The sequence below is a fragment of the Erpetoichthys calabaricus genome, chromosome 2, assembly GCF_900747795.2.
Source record: "Erpetoichthys calabaricus chromosome 2, fErpCal1.3, whole genome shotgun sequence".
NCBI classification, from domain to species: domain Eukaryota; kingdom Metazoa; phylum Chordata; class Cladistia; order Polypteriformes; family Polypteridae; genus Erpetoichthys; species Erpetoichthys calabaricus.
The window spans coordinates 53,766,643-53,786,034 of NC_041395.2; the positions used below are offsets into that span (position 1 = coordinate 53,766,643).

Below are 19,392 nucleotides of genomic sequence, written 5' to 3' on the forward strand. Positions count from 1 at the left end.
TAGGCTTATTGCTGCATTTATTGTCAGACTACATATCCCAGAGGAGCTCCCAGCTGTCAAGCTGGCAATCCCATAACCAACCTTTAACTTTCTTAAGGTAAAAGTGGAAACTGCTTTCACTGTAGCTGTCTGGCATGCAGTAGAGGCTCCTTTTGGCTATTGAAACATCTCCCAGAAACTCGAGTTGCAGGTTTGCCTGCAGGTCATACGATTCAAATTGCCAACCTGGACACGGGCACTTTGTATTATTTAATTAATAATATGTAATCCAATATTTAAAGGTGCTGGCCAATCTAGACACAGCCCCCAAGTGTGGTATTGCTATTGCTGCTACCTTGATTTAAAGACAGACTACTGACAGGTACTAGACATTGGTGGGGGCGTCTCATCTGACTGAATTCACCCTTATGAATTCAGTTTGGATCATTTACAGTTTGTGAAATCCAGTTGATTGGAAGCCCTTCTTGATTTTCAATGTACAAGCACAAACATGTACTGTATGTCCAGCGGTGCATTAAGTTTGGCTTGCTTGAAATCCAAAGTCCCTTCCTACCTTAAAAAATAAATTAAAGTTTGGAATTCCAACATGTGATGGGTAATTTTCAATAACAAAAAGAATGTTTTTTATAGAACCACAGTCAAGCTTAATTTGTTATTTTAATTCTTGTTATTATTTCACCACCTTAAGCCATTTAGTGTGGTATGCAGGCAGGTTTGCCCAATAGCTCTAGTGCCCCCAGTTTAGATCCTGATCTGCATAGTGTTGATATGGAGTTTGCATATTCCCCCACCATGTATGCACACAGGTTTGCTCAAAGGTACTGTACTATGTTTTTATTCTTCATCCCAGAGGAGTTGCATTTTGGATTAATTGGTTTGGTGCAACAGCTTGGTGATTGTCTAACATGAAACTGTTGCAGAGCCATATAGGTTAGGTTGGCTTGACTTTAAATTGGCTGGTTTGAAGGCCTCACTGTGCTCTTCATTTGATTGGTGTTTCTGTCTTGCCTCTTGGCTCTAGCCGCAGTGTGATCTGTAATGGAACAAGCACATCAGCAAATAACAAAAATCAATGAAAAGCTGATATTAAATAGTCTTTAGTTTTTATATTTAAAAATGATGTTTTGTGGGGTCGAGTGTTACTGAAATATTTGAACTGGTATATTATTTCTGGAAAATGAGACATGGTAGCTCAGAGGTTACTGACGCTGCCTCACGGATTCCACTGCATGGGTTCAAATTCAACTCCAGTTCTTCATTGTTGTGGATTCACACAATATCTACATGGGTTCCCTCCTTATAGCAAGTGCTGCTAGGAAAGGCTCCAGAGTGCTGAAGAATGAATGTATAAATTAATTATGATAAAAAGAATGGCTGTATGATGAATGTGTCATGTGAAAAGAGAAGAAGGTTAGGAGCATGTGCTGATACAGCGCATTGCCGCACCCACCACACGACAAACCAACTCAGGATCCCAGATTAAGACCCAAGTGCAGCCATGCAATGGGTGACACCTCAACATCACACTAGTTCAGATGGAGTGGAACAGGGTGAGATTTTTTTATGGTGGCTGGAGTGCCAGTTCTGCCACCAACCCCCAGGTTTTTCCCTGCAGGTTGGACGGCCTAAATGCAGGGATGGATGCAGATTAACGTCATACCCAGGACGGAAGACCAAGGAAAAAATTCTAGCATTAGCAAGCCGTAAAATGTCTTGAAGATGCCAGCTAAGCAGCATTAAAATGGCAGTAGTATACCTACCAAAACAGGCACTCTTTCCTGTCATCAAAGCAAATTTCCAACGCCCTGCAACATGACTGTTTAAAACTAGTAGCTCGCTCTATAAAGAAAAGTAAGATTCATTGGTTTGTCCACGGGGGGGATTTACCCTACATGTGTTGTAGTTCAGAAATATCCTGATGCTCCTCATCTCTTATGAACATTGTTTTTAGGCATCAGCAGTTTACAGAGAAACACTTTCTCAGTAAGAACAAAATCTTTTAATTAGCAGAAGAAGTGTTAATAGTGAGAGTGCCACCACCATCCCTCACCATCTTGAAGGTCTGTAACCCGGAGGTGTAAAATGCCTCTCTTCGGATCTGCCTGCGTCATGAAGGACAAAAACAGCTGCAGCAGATTCTTTTAAACACTTGCCTTGTACACAGAAAGCTTAACCAGTCGGAATTCCTGTTTTGTTCTGCTAGTCTGTTGTTTCTTAGTTTAGCATTTACTGTATTGTGTTGAATTTTTGAAAGAATGAATATTGGTTTAATACCAGTATTAGAACATTTTACCAATTTTATTAACAATGAGTAACAGCGCACTGCACAATAACACATTATATATTGACCAGAAATGGTGCACTACATGATAACGTGCCGTGAATACACTTGACTTGAGCTTTCATCCTCTGTCTCTGTACGTTTAGCATTCGTTTGCTCAGAAGTTGATGCGCTTGCTGCTTCCTGAGCAGCTCTTCTCTTCTCCACCCTAGCAGCCCGCTTCTTCTCTTCTTTCGTCGGCATCTTTTCATGTTAAAACTGATTAAGTCAGTTTTTGTGTTGCAATTACTTAATTCACTTAAATTGGCACGGAAGTCTTCAATCTGCCTCAAGAATGATTTAAGATATGAAGAGGGTAGGGGAAGTGACGGTGAAGGTGGTAGGGAATGATAACGAGAGTTGATTCTACAATAAGATAAATAAGATAATAATAAGATAAAATAAAAATAAAAAGAGGAATAACCTTGGAGGTCAATCATCACCCCGAAAGAGGATAGTAGACATCACGTACTATAAGTGTACCAAATTTCAGGTCAATAGGTCAAACAATACAGGTGATTTAAAATCCTGGACAGACAAACGGACAGCCAAGGAAGCGTATTATATACAAAGATAATAATAATATTTGCTTACCTAAAGTTGGAGCAGGCTACTCAAGGAGACAGTGTTACTGTATACTGTAAGCTAATTGGTAAACAGCACTGTTTTAAAAAAATAAAATTCCATGTACTCTGGAAAACAATTAAATATTCAAAGTACAATAGTAGGACTGGGCAGTATTGAAGTTTTCCTTTGGTCTCTGAGTGGTCACACTCAACTTGCTGTCTTTTTTTTAAATTGAATAGTATGAAATTGTAATATTTACACACAATTCATACAAATAATGTTTATACAGATTTAGTAAAAATCTTTTTTGTTTTTGTTATTTCTCCATTATCAACCTCTACCAGTAGAGAGGATTTTGCGGAGCTGCTAGCATTCAGCGTTTAGGAGCAGAGCAGCAAAGCCGCCTGCCTCTCGCCAATTTTCATCAAAATTTACAAGCTTTGAAAGCTCATAATTTATTCATTTATATGCATACTTTTCAACTCTTGCTGATCAGAGTTCTATGTTAATGTTTGGGAAGTCAACAGCATATTTTGTTTATGTAATAATGGATTGAAACCAGTATTATTATGAGGGTGATATACAGTAAATTAATGTTGTTAAAATGACTTAATTTTGCATGATAATGTATTCCTGACTCTCTTTTTTTAAATATAAAATCATGCTACAAGTGACATCTTGGAAGCCTTTAACATTTACCTTTGAACTCTTCCGTGCTTGGTAGTATTTTCAGATGTTCTGCTGCCTAGATATAGCAATCAGACTTTTGAAAATGTAACTTGAGATTTATAGACGTGAGACCATAAAGGTCCACTGGTTTTCTAGGAAATGTGTCGAGGGACTTTGTTTTTATTTAGATTTCAAACGTAGGCATGTAACAGCTTTTAAGTTTGGTACAGTATATGCGAGTATGTGTAAATAATGAAAGAATATGTATTTGTGAGAAAAATCTCGCAAGATTTCTTTATGTGTGGTAAGATGTGATGGTATGGATTGCTGTCTTATTATTTGTAATTGCTTTCTGTTCCTTCAGCAGCTTGTTGGAATCGGCTTTGTAACCGAGTCCCATTAACATTCATTGACAAGGACCATGAGATAAAGTTGGATGCAATTAAGGCTTACAAATAACAAAATTCAGTTTTCATTAATGCTTAATCCAATTGAGGGTTAGGGGGTAGATGGGACAAATAGAGCAGTAATTGATTATGAGAGGAACGAAACTGGAGTCTATTCAAAGGAGGTAAGAGTACAGCGCAAAGATTTTTCATCACAAGTGCATTTTCTTTCATAAAGGACAAACGTTTTCTTCAGCAATATAAAAGCAATCTTTTCGAAGAGTGAAGTGTTTGTGAAAAGAGTACAAAGACAAGTACACTTCTTTAATTTTATTCATGTAAAGCCTAATTGTGAGAAGTGTACTCTGCAAAGTTTAACAAAAAGATGTTGGACAGATAATGCCACTGAGTGGACAAATTATAGGAAGCTAATGTTGTTTTTGGCAAAAGTTGTATGGTAAGTGCTTTTAATAGTGTGTTATAATGGGCCAAGAACTGGTAAGGCTTTATTTATTTCATGTAAATAATATCAAGCAGTACATTTCTAAATGTACCTGCTTTTATGAAGGCTGGAGTTTTAGATTTCAGTTGTTCTGGTGGCACCAGTTCTCTTTATGTACAGACTGAACTGGATGCAGTGTAACTGACAAAGAATGTGAATACACCCACTTGGAGCTTTCCCACTAGTAATAGGGTTTTTTATTTTTTAACTTGTGTGTAAATTGAGCAGATGTAATGTATGATTATAATGATGACGCTTCTATTCCTGATTTCTTTACATGCATGTAGTCTTAAATCCAGTCTGGCCTGCACTCTCACAGTAGAGGCAAGTACCTGGCGTGAACTCTCCTTGCTTCTTTATGCACCTAGCGCACAATACAAAACCGATCCGTGATCTGCATATCCCATGAGGTCATAAAGTTCACTCGGCTAGAGGTTCACCTTAGAGCTTTGCTAACCTCCCTGTGCACCTTGCTTTCCCAAGTGTGAAGATGTTAAGCAAATCTACATTACTCTTGAACATTTGGCACAACATGAAGAATTGACAAAGCAAAAGCAATTTTACTTCATAAAAGGACTACCCATGATGATCAGGGCATTTTCCTGCAGTGGTACAAAAGTTACCCATTATTAGTATACTCTGAACACAGTAATAAGTGGAGTTTGAAAATTTTTGCGGCTGCATTGGAGTTCTGCTATTCATGTTTTAAGTGTGATTAAGCAGAACGCCTTTCAGTTCCCTAAGGAGCTTTCCAGTACAAAACAGAGATTAGGATGCTGTTTTTGCATCATCTCCCACTGCTGAGTTTATTCAGCAGAACTTTATGATGTTTTTTCAGAGGGTAGGCATATACAGTAGGCGATCTGCTCACTCTCAAGTACAGAGATAGTACTTTTAAAATTTGTGTTACCTTTTGCCCTATACTATGGCCACTTAACACTTTACACTGCATCTGAGATATTTGCCTAACATTCATATATTTTAAACACATCGCTTTACTAAAAAAGACTTTAGTGAAAGATCAAGCAAAATGACACCTTTTATTGGCTAACTAAAAAGATTACAATATGCAAGCTTTCGAGGCAACTCAGGCCCCTTCTTCAGGCAAGATGTAACCATGCTTGACTTTTCACTACATTCATAATGGCTAACATGGTACAACACCCTAGTACTACAGACATACAAGACACCGAAATGGGCCGCTACTACATGGAATGATTACATCTTGCCTGAAGAAGGGGCCTGAGTTGCCTCGAAAGCTTGCATATTGTAATCTTTTTAGTTAGCCAATAAAAGGTGTCATTTTTGCTTGACTTTTCACTACATTCATAATGGCTAACACGGTACAACACCCTAGTACTAAAAAAGACTTGCAATAGAAAAAAGAAATTGTTCCAAAATGGATGGATGAATGAACTGATCTTATTTTCTTAAATACTGTGCATCTACCCCATTGAGTGTCACTGGAAACCAAAGCTTATTACGGCTAGAAGAGGTATGAGGCAGAACTGGACTCTGAACTGGTGTACGGTCAGGGACGCGCAGCCCACCCTTGCTTTCCATCTGAAGATAATGAACTTTTGATTGCCAGTTACTATTCTATGGACTAAGACACTTGAGTTTTAACAGGTGTGGAATACGGCCGGCAGCTTATCCCAGCCAATACCCCCAAGCTGCCAGATGGAGCCCTCCTTGCACCATGGAGGGGCCCCGAATTCCAGCAGGGCATCATGGACCTTGGAGTTTTCCTTCGCAGCCCTGCTGGATACCATGGGGGCCACCAGAGGATGCTGCAGGGAGGCATAAGGATTTATATTTGCACTATAACCCGGAAGTACGTCCTAGTCACAGGGACAGAGAAAATGACGTACTTCAGGGCTGAAGAAAAAGAGGAGTTTCACCTGACCTGGAAGTGCTGGGGAATCACATGAACTGGGGAATCAGAAGCACTTCCGGGTTAAGATGAATAAAAGGACTCTGGGAGATCCCAGCAGTGAGCCGAGTTGGTAGGAAGGGTGACTGAGCTGCTGGGAGTGGAGCATTGATTGTTGTATTGATTTATTGGATTATTATTGAGTATTGTGGAGTAGAGGGTGCTTTGTGCACATTTGTTATTATAATAAATATTTGGACTTTTATCTGGTGTCTGACGCATTGTCTGAGGGATTCAAGGGGTCGACACCGCCCCCTATCTGTCACACAGGCTATTTCAAGCCACTCTCGGGGGCCGTCTTAACGTATGGGCACTGGCCGGGGGTCCCAGGAGCATAGATGCCTACGATGTTTCTGATGCCTATATATGTTTCTGTTTGGCTATCAAAATGGGGGCCTCAACACCCTAGTTTGCCCGGGGGTCTGTGATGCTGTTAAGATGGCCCGGTTCACCCCTCCGACTCATTATGCAACTCCAAGAAAGTCCAGCAATCTTTCTGTGTTTTCACTGTAAAGCAAAAGACAAAATACATACAACGTTATATTACAGCTTTGGAATTTATTGCATTCACTATATAAAGAGATGCGTTATAAGCCAAAGTATTTGTGGTTGGAAGCACAGGCAGGCACTGCTGTATCATGGAAATGGAAGGTGAAAGAGAGCTCAGCAGTAGTGCTAATAAAGGTTAGATTGGCAGACAGCTTAAAGAGAGAACATTTGATCATAACCTAAGGAAGCATCTTAATATTTATGGTTTTTGTTAATTTTATATTGAATCCTGCACATTGAGTAAAACATATTAATGAATACTGTGCAGAAAAATCAGTTTTCTGTATTTTGACATTTTCTAGTAGTTGTGAACAAGCGAAGGACATGAGCACTGTACATTAAAATGAACACTCGTAAACGGGCAGTTCAAAGTGAATTGAATTAAAAACTATGCAGCACACGTGCACGTCACAACTGAATATTTGTGTCTATGATGCATAGGCCCTTAGTTATGTAATGATGGGCAGAGTTTCTACTATGGATAGAGGATACCCTAAGGGCCCAAGTCCTTAAAAGCCCTCAATGGAATAATCCTAAAGCTCACAAGTATACTCTGCTTACGTCGATTGTAGATTTTAATGCACTTTAAAGGTGTGTGAGCTTGTCTTCCTTCCAAAACTGACAGTGACACCTTCTTATGGAAAATAGCATTGTATGTTATGAAATGAGATTAAGAAGAAAAAAGTCAAGGAAATGCAAGCTCATGTAAACAGCCAATATCCCCAAGAGTGTTTGTTCCAGTAGGGCTTCCCTGCATTCATTAGATTTTAATAAATCCCATGATATGCAAGAATCAGCTCTGAGAGCAGTTGTGCAAGAAGTTTGTTGTGTTTTTTTTTTTTTGGTAATCTCCTCTTAAACAACAGGTTGTTTTTTTATCCTTTAAACTAAAAATGCATATTCTGAGTATTCTGTCCCAGTTGCCCCGAAAGGGATGTTTGTATAACAGCCCATTAACAGTTTTTCTCCTCAGTGTGAAATTGAATGTTTGCCTTATTCTGGGCTGAGATGCAGAATACATTTAATCACTAATGATTATTATAATGTTATAAAGGATCTGGTTGGGATCAAAACTGTGGGCTAGAAAAGGTGGTAGGTGACAAGAACAGGACTGGACAAGAACCCGAAACCCGCACTGAAAAGGGAAAAGTAATTTGCAAGTGCAAATCAATGGACACCACCAGGTGATGGCATACCCTGTATGAGGGCAACATGGCTGCAGGAGTCTCATACCGTATTACCACAAGACACTAGAGGCAGCTGACCTTGCACTTGACTAAGGCTGTGGAGTCGGTACACATAAACTACGCCTCCACCGCCTCTTATTTGTAATTTAAGGTAATATACAGTACCAGTCTAAAGTTTGAGGTTATCCAGAAGTTTTCATGTTTTCCATAGTAATTGATACATTTTTTAATCAAAATACCGTCCATTGTTTTAAAATACAGCCAAGGCATAACTAGTGTGTTTGACTATTACTGTATGAAAGGACTGATTTTTAATTTATTATTCACACATGACTGCAAAGCCCCATTTTCAGCAACCATTCCGTAAGTGGCCTGATGATAAATTCCCTTAGCTTATCCTTTAATTAGTCGTGTGTTCATACTAATTGGTTATTAGAGAAATCTTCGATTTAAAATCACTTCTAATACAGTAACGGTGGTTTCTAAAGTAATTGCGCTATGAGAAGTCGGTTTCAAAAGCCGATTACCAGGGGTGGGCAGCGTCAGTCCTGGAGAGCCGCAGTGGCTGCAGGTTTTTGTTCCCACCCAGTTTTTTAATGAAAAGTCAATTATTGCTGATGAAGCACTTCTTGCTCAAGTGACATTTTGATACTTCATTTTAGTGGTCTCGCTTGTTAAGGTCCCCCTCCCTTAATGGCTTATTTCAGTCTTAAACAGCTGCATTCAGTGTTTTTAATGGCTCCTTATTAGTAATAAGGTGTAAATGACAAAGACGCCAATAGTTCTCCATCTAGCTTGTTTCCATTTATATCTGTGTATGTGTGTTCATCATACACTGTTTGGTTTTTTTTTTTTTTGTTCTTTATTTCGCCTTATACAATTTCTTGTATTAGGAATTTGTTAGTTTTCACATACCCCTTGGGGTCAGAGCGCAGGGTCAGCCATTGTACAGTGCACCTGGAGCAATTGAAGGTTAAGGGCCTTGCTCAAGTATCGAGCAGAGTAGGATCTCTTTTGGCAGTGACGGGGATTTGAATCGGCAACCTTCAGGATACCAGCACAGATCCTTAGCCTCAGAGCCACCACTCCGCCCAAATAAACACTTAATTTTATTTTACTACTATACTTCCTTAGAAGGCTGGCGTCCTTCAATATCTGCAATAAGATGCTGCAGATGTTCTATCAGAGGGTTGTGGTGAAGCCCTCTTCTACGCGGTGGTGTGATGGGGAGGCAGCATTAAGAAGGATGCCTCACGCCTGGACAAACTGGTGAGGAAGGCAGGCTCTATTGTTGGCATGGAGCTGGACAGTTTGACATCTGTGACAGAGCGACGGGCACTCAGCAGGCTCCTATCAATCATGGAGAATCCACTGCATCCACTGAACAGTATCATCTCCAGACAGAGGAGCAGCTTCAGCGACAGACTGCTGTCACTGCCCTGCTCCACTGACAGACTGAGGAGATCGTTCCTTCCCCACACTATGCGACTCTTCAATTCTACCAGGGGGGGGTAAACGTTAACATTATACAAAGTTACTGTCTGTTATACCTGCATTTTTATCACTCTTTAATATTGTTTTTTATCAGTATGCTGCTGTTGCAGTATGTGAATTTCCCCTTGGGATTAATAAAGTAAATGTCTGTCTGTCTGTCTGTCTGTCTGTCTATACACTTTAATAAAACACTTAATAGAAAATGTGACAGACTGAAAATTATCCGTTTTAGGCTTCAAATCATTTGGATGATATCCTCAGATAGAAGACCTTACATCGCAGAGAAACAAACCATAAAATTAAATAAGGTCTGAGACTGGCAAGGATTGGTTTCTAATTAAGCAATTGAGTTGGAATATAAACCTGTAGCCACTGTGGCCCTCCAGGACCGGCATTGCCCACCCCTGGCCTATACCACACTATTAGTATGTATACTTATTTTGCTCAACTGGAAGAATAACAGTCCACCTTCTATAAGTCGGTGGAATATCAATGTATTATACTATCTCAAATTTATAAAAAAAAAAAAACTAATTCTCTTTAACAAGACCTATTCAAAATATTTTCCAAAATGTGGCAAGAGTGTATTAATTTAATCCTAAATATGCCGGGCCTGTGCATACCTTTCTTAATCTACATGCTGCTTTATCATGTATGAAAAGACTATTTTAGAATGGGTTCCACATTTGTATTGCTCTTTTATTTTTTTTTTTGATTGAGGCCTGAATGCTGACTTCTGTTATATGGATTAATTTTGAAACACACTGTTGTATTTGATGTGTCACTCTTATTTCTCTGGTTGAGTTGTTTTCTGTTGTAAAGTTTTGTAGTCAAGGGGATAGTACAAAAGAATTTTTTTTTCTATTTTGTCCTGTAAGTGGTCTCAATTTTGAGTGTCAAGGGTGGCTGCTGCCCTCACAGCTCTGAACACATGGTGACATATTTATGGACTACAATCATTTTAATGATAAATCATTCTGGAAAAAGACAGCACAGTGGTGCAGTGGTAGCACTGCAGACTCGTACTAAGAAGATTGTGGTTTCAGTCCCAGGCCATCCCTGCATGGAGTTTGTGTGATGCCCCCCAAATTCATGTCTGAATGGGTTTCCTCTGGGTGCTGTGGTTTCCTCTCACAGTCCAAAAACCTGTTGGTTAGGTGGATTTGCAACACGTAAGTGGTCCATGTGTGGTGTGTGTGCATAAGTGTGTTCACCTTGTGATAGAATGGTGCCCTGCCCAAGGGTTGTTCCTGCCTTGCTCCCTGTCCTTACAGTGACAGGCCCCAGAGCCCTGTGACCCTGCTCAGGATTGAGTGGGCTAGAAAAATTGTATGGTATGGTACTTTCTGGAATAAATTTCAAAGATATCTTCTTTTTTTTCTTTGCTGCTATCCAGAACTTATTTTAGTGCAAAACCGAGCATATCAAGTAGATTTTTGTTTTGCCAATTGTTTATTCATGCCCTGATTAAATGTAGAAGTGCACTATATAGGCCTTCAGAGTCCAAGTTAATGATTTTAGACCTTCTGGGGTTTTTACTTCATCTTCACTCTCCATTGTATTATCTACCAGACCTGTACTGTTGTTTATATGTATAATAATATTTTATATATATATATATATTATATATATATATATATAATATATATAATATATATATATATATATATTTTTTTTAATTTTAGCGGCAATGTTCATGGAGCATTGGAAAAGAAGACAAATGCGGCTCAATTATAAATGGGATCTGACAGGTTTTGAAGAGGAGGAGGTAAGGGAAAGAATTTATTAACTTGTTTTAGAAGATGTGATTAAACTGACAGATTGTTATGAATGGAAATATATAAAATAATGATCTTTTATGCAGTGCATGTAGAAATCAGAAATCCTGAAACAAGCTTGAAAATAGGTACATGCCAGCATATAAAATATATATATATATATATATATATATATAAAATATAACACACAAACACACTCGCCAGAAGCTACTCGCAAGTCCCATCATACATGGCTTTAAGGCTTCGCACATGTGGCCTTCACCTGAAGGTAGAGCCCTGATTATGAAACTTTAAGTGAAAGATCATAGCACATCTAATATGCATACTGCTTTTCAGTTTTATTTACTGTATGATGAGGATATTTTGTGGAACTGAAGAGTTTTCCTCTTTAGATAAAAGGATCTGCAGTGTCACCTTATGTATTATCTTTATTAAGCTAGTTTACTTAATGGAAATCTCAGTCATCATTGTAATACACTGTCAATTTTGAACATAATTTTTTATCCACTGGTTTCGTACAAGAAGATAACTTTGTACAGTAACAGTGCCATCTTAGATTGATCTGGTCAGACGTGTTTAGCTAAAGTGTCCTCCAGAAGGTCTTTTTAGTTTAGTGTTCCGTTTAGTATTTTGTTATTGCAGGGCACAGCCACTGATGTTCATATTGTAACTAAATCTTAGGAGGAGAGATATTGGGCTGGAGAGCGTTGTGATGAATGACCTGCTGCATTCTACATATTTGTTGCTATATTTTTATGCACAATGTCATGCAAAGTTTTATATCGATACAAATCGCACTTTTTTTAGTGGATAAGTTTCCCAAACATTGATGCCCAGCAGGTTGTTACTGTACACGGCTTCCCTTTTTCTGAAATTTTGCCAATCACTTTGTTGCTGTTCCACCCCTGACTTATTTCTGTCTACAAACTTATGATTTTGCCAACAAGTCTAAAGGGCAAGTGTTTCTAGGTTTCACACTACATTTATTCTCTTGGCGTTGGTAATGGTCTTATAACTGCCTGTATGCCCAGCTAGAGCCAGTTATTCTAGTCGACAAGCAGCTGTTTTTTATGTGTGTGTGTTTCCATAAGAGAGATGTGGTGTGGGTGTACCCACTACTATCTATTACACAACAAACATGGTATTCAGCAGGGTGGTGTTTTGCAAAGATGACACCAAACCTAAAAAAAAATGCAAAATTAATCATTTTATTTTAGTAGGATAGGAGTATTGTTAAGATGAGAAGCGCAGTCAGGGATAGCTGTGGCAAAACATATATACAGTATGCCTCGTTTGTGTGTGGTGTCCACAGCAGAGCTCTAGTGCGGTTTTGTTTAGTTTCAGTATTTCCAAAACTGCTTTTTAAAGTCTAAATCAACTTTTCCAGCATAATAATGCTAGACCTTACCCATTCTTTTTCTTATAAAATTCATGACTAGTCAATGCTTCTGGTATCGTGCTACTGACCTTCATGCCCTATGCACCTACCCCTTCAAAAAAATGAGAGATGTATCTTTTTGGACTTTATTCTCAATATTTAGGATAGAAAATAAATGGTGACCTTACAAAACAGAACTTGAAACAAGATCATTTAGTGGGCCCTGGCCCTGAGATGCTAAGCTAGATAAAGTAGATTTGCTAATTGATGGGCGGATAGACAATGTCGTTTAATTTTTAAAGAGTGTTATTGGAACTTTACATACTTCCCGAGCAAAGTTTAATTCCATTAACATGATGCAGGCATTGACATACTATGTCTGGTCTTGATTGGTTTATCAGCTCATCTCTGAACAGGTAAACTTGTAGAAGGTTTTTGATGCCCCTGAGTAATTTGAGGAATCTTTAACACAATATTTCTGAAGTGGTCTAAGAAGGTAATACAACCTTTGCCTGGAGATGAACAGTAAATTGAGAGTTGTTATCTGTTAGATGGAGAATTCATTTACTGTCTTCAGTCCAAAGCAACTGGGAGCAGATAAAGGAAACATCCTGACAGCTGAAAACCCATCCTTTTGTAAAAGGTGAAATCTACTCAATGCTAATGTTACTTCTTATAAAATTCTAAGAGTGGAATGGTAGAGCAGTAGATACTCCTGCTATCTAACTGGTCCAGGGACATTTGTTTGATGTCCACTCTAGTCACTCGCTGTGTTGTTTGCTCAGTTTGTCTATCTCCAAGGGTGTATTGCCTGTCTATTCCAATTATCTCTCACAATTCAAAGATGTAAAACTGTAAATCAGCCAGCTCTGTATACTCGTGCATTCCCATTGATGAACAACTACTGTATGCCATCCAGATGTGGGTTCTGTTTTGTACCCAAGTTGGCCATAAATTTTCAGCACACGGTGGTGGTTAGAATGAGATTTAGAACCTTCAGATCTGATGTCATGGTTCTTTCCTGGAAATTAATGTCCTGTTACTTGCAGGTAATCCAAGAAAGGGTAGTGAAAATTATGAAATTGACCAACAGATTCGTGCAGTGGCTACAGTTTTACGGATATTATACCAGTAACATGGTGTAAGCAGGAACTTAATCCTTCATCAAAACTTTTTAACTTAATGGTCTTTCTCACATTAAGGTCACATACTGTGGATAATGACTGAACTGATATTATGAGTACAAGCATCAAACACAAGGATCCTGCGCAGGGTTACTAGGCTTGCCCTACTTGATATGGTGTGGAGTTCAGCATTACTAGCATAGATAGCTGAGGCTGCTTGAGCTTGCGCTTGGAGCTCCCATTCAAGGTATGATGGGCATGACCCAGCAAAAGATGACTCGGGACATACATGAAGGATTATGTCTCTTGACTGGCATGGGACCATTGGGAACTTCCCCAGGAGGAACCTGAAGATACTGGCACAGCTAGGGTTGCATAAACATGCTGCTACCATGTTCCTCACCAGGAAAAGAGGAGTAAATGATGTTGGTGACACTTTTTAAGTGAAAGTTTTAAACCAAAGTAAGCGAGTACAATAAATTGTTGCATGGAAAAATTGGGGGGAAAAAAAAAAACCACTTGTTAAAAGAGAGAAGGCCAGTTTAGTTTTCCTTGCAGTAGAAAGAACGCCAGTAATGATGCCAAGAAAAAAGCTAGTGAGAAAGATCTTAAACTATTCATATTTTATGAATGTGGTCACTGCTGCTGCTGATTTCGTAGTATAGTTGTATTCCCAACTCTACCTTTTCTCCGTATGAATATAATAACAGTAGCAACTTTAGCCAGACTACTCTGTTGTTTATTGACAAATGCTTTTTTTCTGCGTCTATCGGGATATACCTGTATATGTTTGTGGAAGTACAGCAGATGTTTAGTGTCATCTTATTTGTAACTCTGTGAAATAACTCCGAGACTATACTTGGTGGATTGTGCTATACAAATATAAATTTAAAGTGAAGTGCCTTGGTTTTTCTATCTTGCTTATAAGAGAGTTGATTCATTTGAACCCCCACTTCAATCAATCAGTTGCGGATTATAGGAAATACTGGCTTGCAAATTAACAATTAATGAAAGATTTAAAAAAAAAATTGCACCATATCATGTTATATATTCATTAGTATGAAAAGTTAATAGACGTGAATTACTAGAGTGACCTCATTATTTGCTTATTATTTTCTTTTTTTAATAAGTTTTTGATTTAGTTTGAGGGGTCTAAAAGTGCAGGTAATAAAATAATCAGATACTTTGTTTTTCTTTTTTTTCTCTCCCTCCATGGTTTCGTGAAGGAAGCAGTCAAGGTTTGGATATCAATATATCTATTTTTCTTGTTTTAGCCATTATTCACTGTGGAGATTTTCTTGGCATGTAATCTTTTCTTGTCAACTTTCTCCATATTTCTTGAATCAACACTGTCTCGGTTCATTCTCTGGGCATCAAAAAGAATCTGCTTCTGGGACTTTTCTTTCCTCTGTCCTGTAATTCGTTCGAGTCACCCATTTCCTATTCTCCTCTCACCATTTTGATTCTACAATGAAATGTGTTTGCTAAACTTTCTTTGCTTTATTTTTTTTTTGTAAATGGCTGTTGTCAAAAATAACTTTTGGGGTTGGGATAACAACCAACATTGTTCTTTATCTCAACTCTTATAGAAATCTAATGAACAAATTATTCCAAATGTATTGTAATAGCATTTTTCTAAGGTATTAAACTTAATTTGAACAACATGTACTTATCAATGGGAAGACTACTGGAAAGTTTCAAACTACTTTCTACAAATATGTGCTGTGACAGGGTAAATTATTTTGCCTTTCTTCATCCTTTCCATTTTAAGACCCTAAATTCTCCATTATTAACATCCATTTGAAGAACTGGCATTGCCATTCATGTGTTTCTTGTTTCAATGACTGTATTTTTTTTCTTATGGTTTTGTTGATTATATAAAAACTAGTTGTTGGAGCAGTAGTGAGAAGTTGAGCAAAATGACCCCTTTTATTGGCTAACTAAAAAGATTACAATATGCAAACTTTCGAGGCAACTCGGGCCCCTTCTTCAGGCAAGACGTAATCAGTATAATAGTTCACATTAATCGTTCTGTTAGGATCGATTCCTATTCCGGACACTGCCTATATGGAGTTCTCCAAGCCCAAAAAAATCATTAATAATAATCGTTGATGATGATACTAGTCAACAAAAGTCACCAATAAGGATTTAGGGCCTTAAATTGAAGCAACGTTCACGTTGTTCTGACCATGAGTACGAGCAAAAAGTATGCGGCACATATTTCTGTTACACATTTTTCATACAACGGATGTAGCTCAAAGTGCCTTGCAAGATGTCAAAGAAATAGTTACAACCAAAGAGAAAAACTAGATAATCGACAAATAACACACAAGAAATAGTTCTGATATATAGAAATCAGTGTTTAAGTCTCTAAAGTTGAGTCTGATGATAAGGTCAGATGGCCAATCTCTGGTTATGCTGGGGTAAAAATGGGCACAGTCAGGATTGTTGCACAAAAATTTGTTCATAAATACCCTAACTTGACTTTTTAGCACTTGATGCTGCCAACAGCAACCAGAATTAAAAATAAATACGTGATTATGAAAAATTCAGACGCGAGTGTCTGTAGTGTCAGTTTTACGCCCTAGGAACCAAGTTACCCAAACTATTCTATAACATTTTAGTAATTATTTACCACTGTGATGCTTATCTGTGCTCATAAAATAGGTCATTATGATATCAATTAACAAGAAGAATTCATAATTAACTGCAGAATTACAGCATTGGAGGATTCCTCCACAGTGCTTCTTTCTCTTGCACAATTTGGCTCAAAAACTAATCCGCACATTGTCATCTCATAACAGGCTTAAGTTTTGAGTTTGGTATTTTTCCATCAAGGCATTTTAGCTCTAGACTATTGTCAAGAAACTATGAGACACAGACAGACACACACCCATCATGGAAATCTTGATGTTTTCAGTATCGGGGGGCCCTAAAACATCAAATTTCATCAAAAACCAGAGCTCAAAATTTTTGAAGAATGTAAAGCTTTCACTTCTCTCCCATAGACGATAGGTTATGGTGGGGGAGGGCACAAAACAAAACCAAAAAAGTCTAGAATTTGAATTATTTTTTTTTAAACAAAGAAATAACCCTGATCATTACAGCATTGCCATTATTGGTCTCAATGTGAGACCATTTATTCGTAACATTACAAACCATGATATCGTTTTGTTGATATGTTGAAATATGAGTAGTGAAATGTATGTTTCAAAAGGAGTTCATTAACAGAGTTGCGCTAGTAGACAGTCAAGTGTGACGATGCGGGTTCTGCTCCTCGCTCCCTGCTTGCTTTTGGGAGCCCTGAACCCGTCACCGTCGGTAATGTCACAGATGAGCTCGGCAGTGAGGCACAACAAATGGAGCAAGGGGATGATGCAAAAGTGTAACATGCTTTTATTAAAAACAGCGACAAAACAATCAAAAACAAAGTGTCCAAATAAGTAAAGTGCAGTGCTTTTCAAAATCTTCCTTAAATAATCCATTAAAACACAAGTGAAGTGGAAGTTAAAAAAAATATATTTTTTTATTATTATTTTATAAATATTATTTATTTATTTTTTAAATGAATCCTTTAAAACGAGGTTAAAACAATGGCATGAAGCAATCCTTTAGAAATGCAAAGCCCAGTGTCGTCTTTTACCTGGCGACTCCCCTGCTTCTCCCATCGGGATTCTCAACAGGAGAGTCACCCTACCTGCAGCTGACCTTCTTTCCATTCCTGATCTGGAGGCTTCCCGATCCCTTCGGTTCCGCTCTCTCCAGAACAAGACTTGGCTTCCCCCACTAGCCGCCTCACGCTACTATATATTACGGGGACGTGGATCAGCTGTGGCAATCAACAGCTCCCAGGAACAATTACGGATGTGGATGACTCCTCACCTGTGCACTTAAGCGAGAATCGCCCGCATCACAAATCACCCCAGGAACCGATCTGCCACACTTACCACGCCCGCTCTCTAAGCCGCAAGTGCAGCGATTATTTATTTAAAACTGGCCCTTTTGACATGAGCTGTGGACCCGCTATACCACATTTCAAGTAAAGTAAAAAAAGTATTTGTGATAATCTGAGCCAAGAGCTCTGGGATCTGTTGTAAGAGAGTTCTTGTTTTTCTAAAGGTTAATTTTGGCAACGCTCTCCTATCTCTTTAATATTAGACATTTTTCTGTATACCTTTTTTATGGTATATTTTTGGTTTTCAAATTAACAGTGTAATAAATATTCCAAATTACAGTGTTTGATACAGTTGTGCAGTTTATGCATTTTTCTAGTAGTAAAAGAAACATAGTTCAGAGTAGGCAGTGATGGATACCAAAATATCAGGAAGGATTATAGCAAATCGGTTTAATACGTGATTACTCCAAAGGGTTCTAGTTCAAGGACATTACTGATATTGCATCACCATATACTTAAAAATGTGAGTTGCTATTCTTTATTATAACTTTTTTTTTTTTATCCTATTCTTCGTTTCCTTAAAATGGTTGGAAATTTGATTCCTTCAACTGAGGAAAGCAAGCTAGTACCATCTAGTGAAGGATGTTCATCCAAACCAATGGTTATTAATCTAGTACTGGTGAAGAGGAGAAGGCTTCATGATAACCTTAAGAATACTGATAAATCAGGGAAAATTACAGTTCAGGAAGGTATAAGCTAAACGCATAGCCCAAACATGAGGCCAAGGGTGTTATAATTTGAAAAAAGCCACCCATTGATATATATTGAGGTACTATTTCAAAATTATTTGATAATTTACAAAATGCCTCCAATCAACTTAATCCAATTTATTGTTATAGGGATCTTAAATTTCCCTAAAGAGAAAATAATTTCTTTTTTTTTTTCCCACCATTTTGCCCCTGTGTTACAGGGACAGGATGAATTGAATTAAGAGGTTTTGAAAACATTAGGTTATATTCTGACAAAACATCTGACTTTTTGAATTCTGCAGTAAATCAACTGGTTTTCTTTTCAGGCTGGGTATAGCTCCAGATATTTAATTCAGCATTTCAGTCATTTGCCAAAGATTTGATTAATATTTGCCTGTTATGCAGTTCTTATCCATTTCCACTGTGTAGTGTTCGCTGCACATTTTAGATAGGAAATGCTTATCATTGCCATTATTCCATCCTCAATGTAATTTTTTTTTTTTTGCTGCAGGCTTGCCATTCCTCTACATCAATTCCTTTTGGCTGCTCTTAACCAGAATGTTTAGTATTAAAAGTTTAACTGCTCCAATGTTGCCTTTTCCCTAGGCCCACCCAAGAGCAGAGTATGAAGCCAAAGTAATGCAGAAATCCATGAGAAAAGACCACAAAGTGAAAAAGGTAAGACAGACTGACCTCTGGAAAGATGTAAATGTGGCATGGATATGTTCTTTACTGTTACGCATTTGTAAATCTTTGTAGGTGATTAGAAAGTGGGTTCAATGATGGCTGTTAGAGAAGATAACAACTTTACATTGAATTTGTGTTCATATTTTACTAGTGTGGTTTTGAAAGATAAATATT

The 19,392-nt window shown here is 38.0% G+C and overlaps 1 protein-coding gene across 41 annotated transcripts in view; it reads left to right on the plus strand.

Annotated features, from left to right (window-relative positions):
- ano1a (anoctamin 1, calcium activated chloride channel a) overlaps window positions 1-19,392 on the plus strand; it is a 380,680-nt gene that overhangs the window by 178,725 nt on the left and 182,563 nt on the right. For 12 of the 41 annotated variants that reach the window (XM_051923669.1, XM_051923693.1, XM_051923682.1 and 9 more), the window contains 3 exons: window positions 11,293-11,375; window positions 15,114-15,125; window positions 19,138-19,209. The exons of 17 other annotated variants lie outside the window; for them this stretch is intronic. In XM_051923669.1, coding sequence (XP_051779629.1) covers window positions 11,293-11,375; window positions 15,114-15,125; window positions 19,138-19,209 — 167 coding nt within the window. The remainder of the gene's footprint in view (window positions 1-11,292; window positions 11,376-15,113; window positions 15,126-19,137; window positions 19,210-19,392) is intronic. 12 more of the 41 variants (XM_051923690.1, XM_051923705.1, XM_051923704.1 and 9 more) reach the window with 3 other exon arrangements.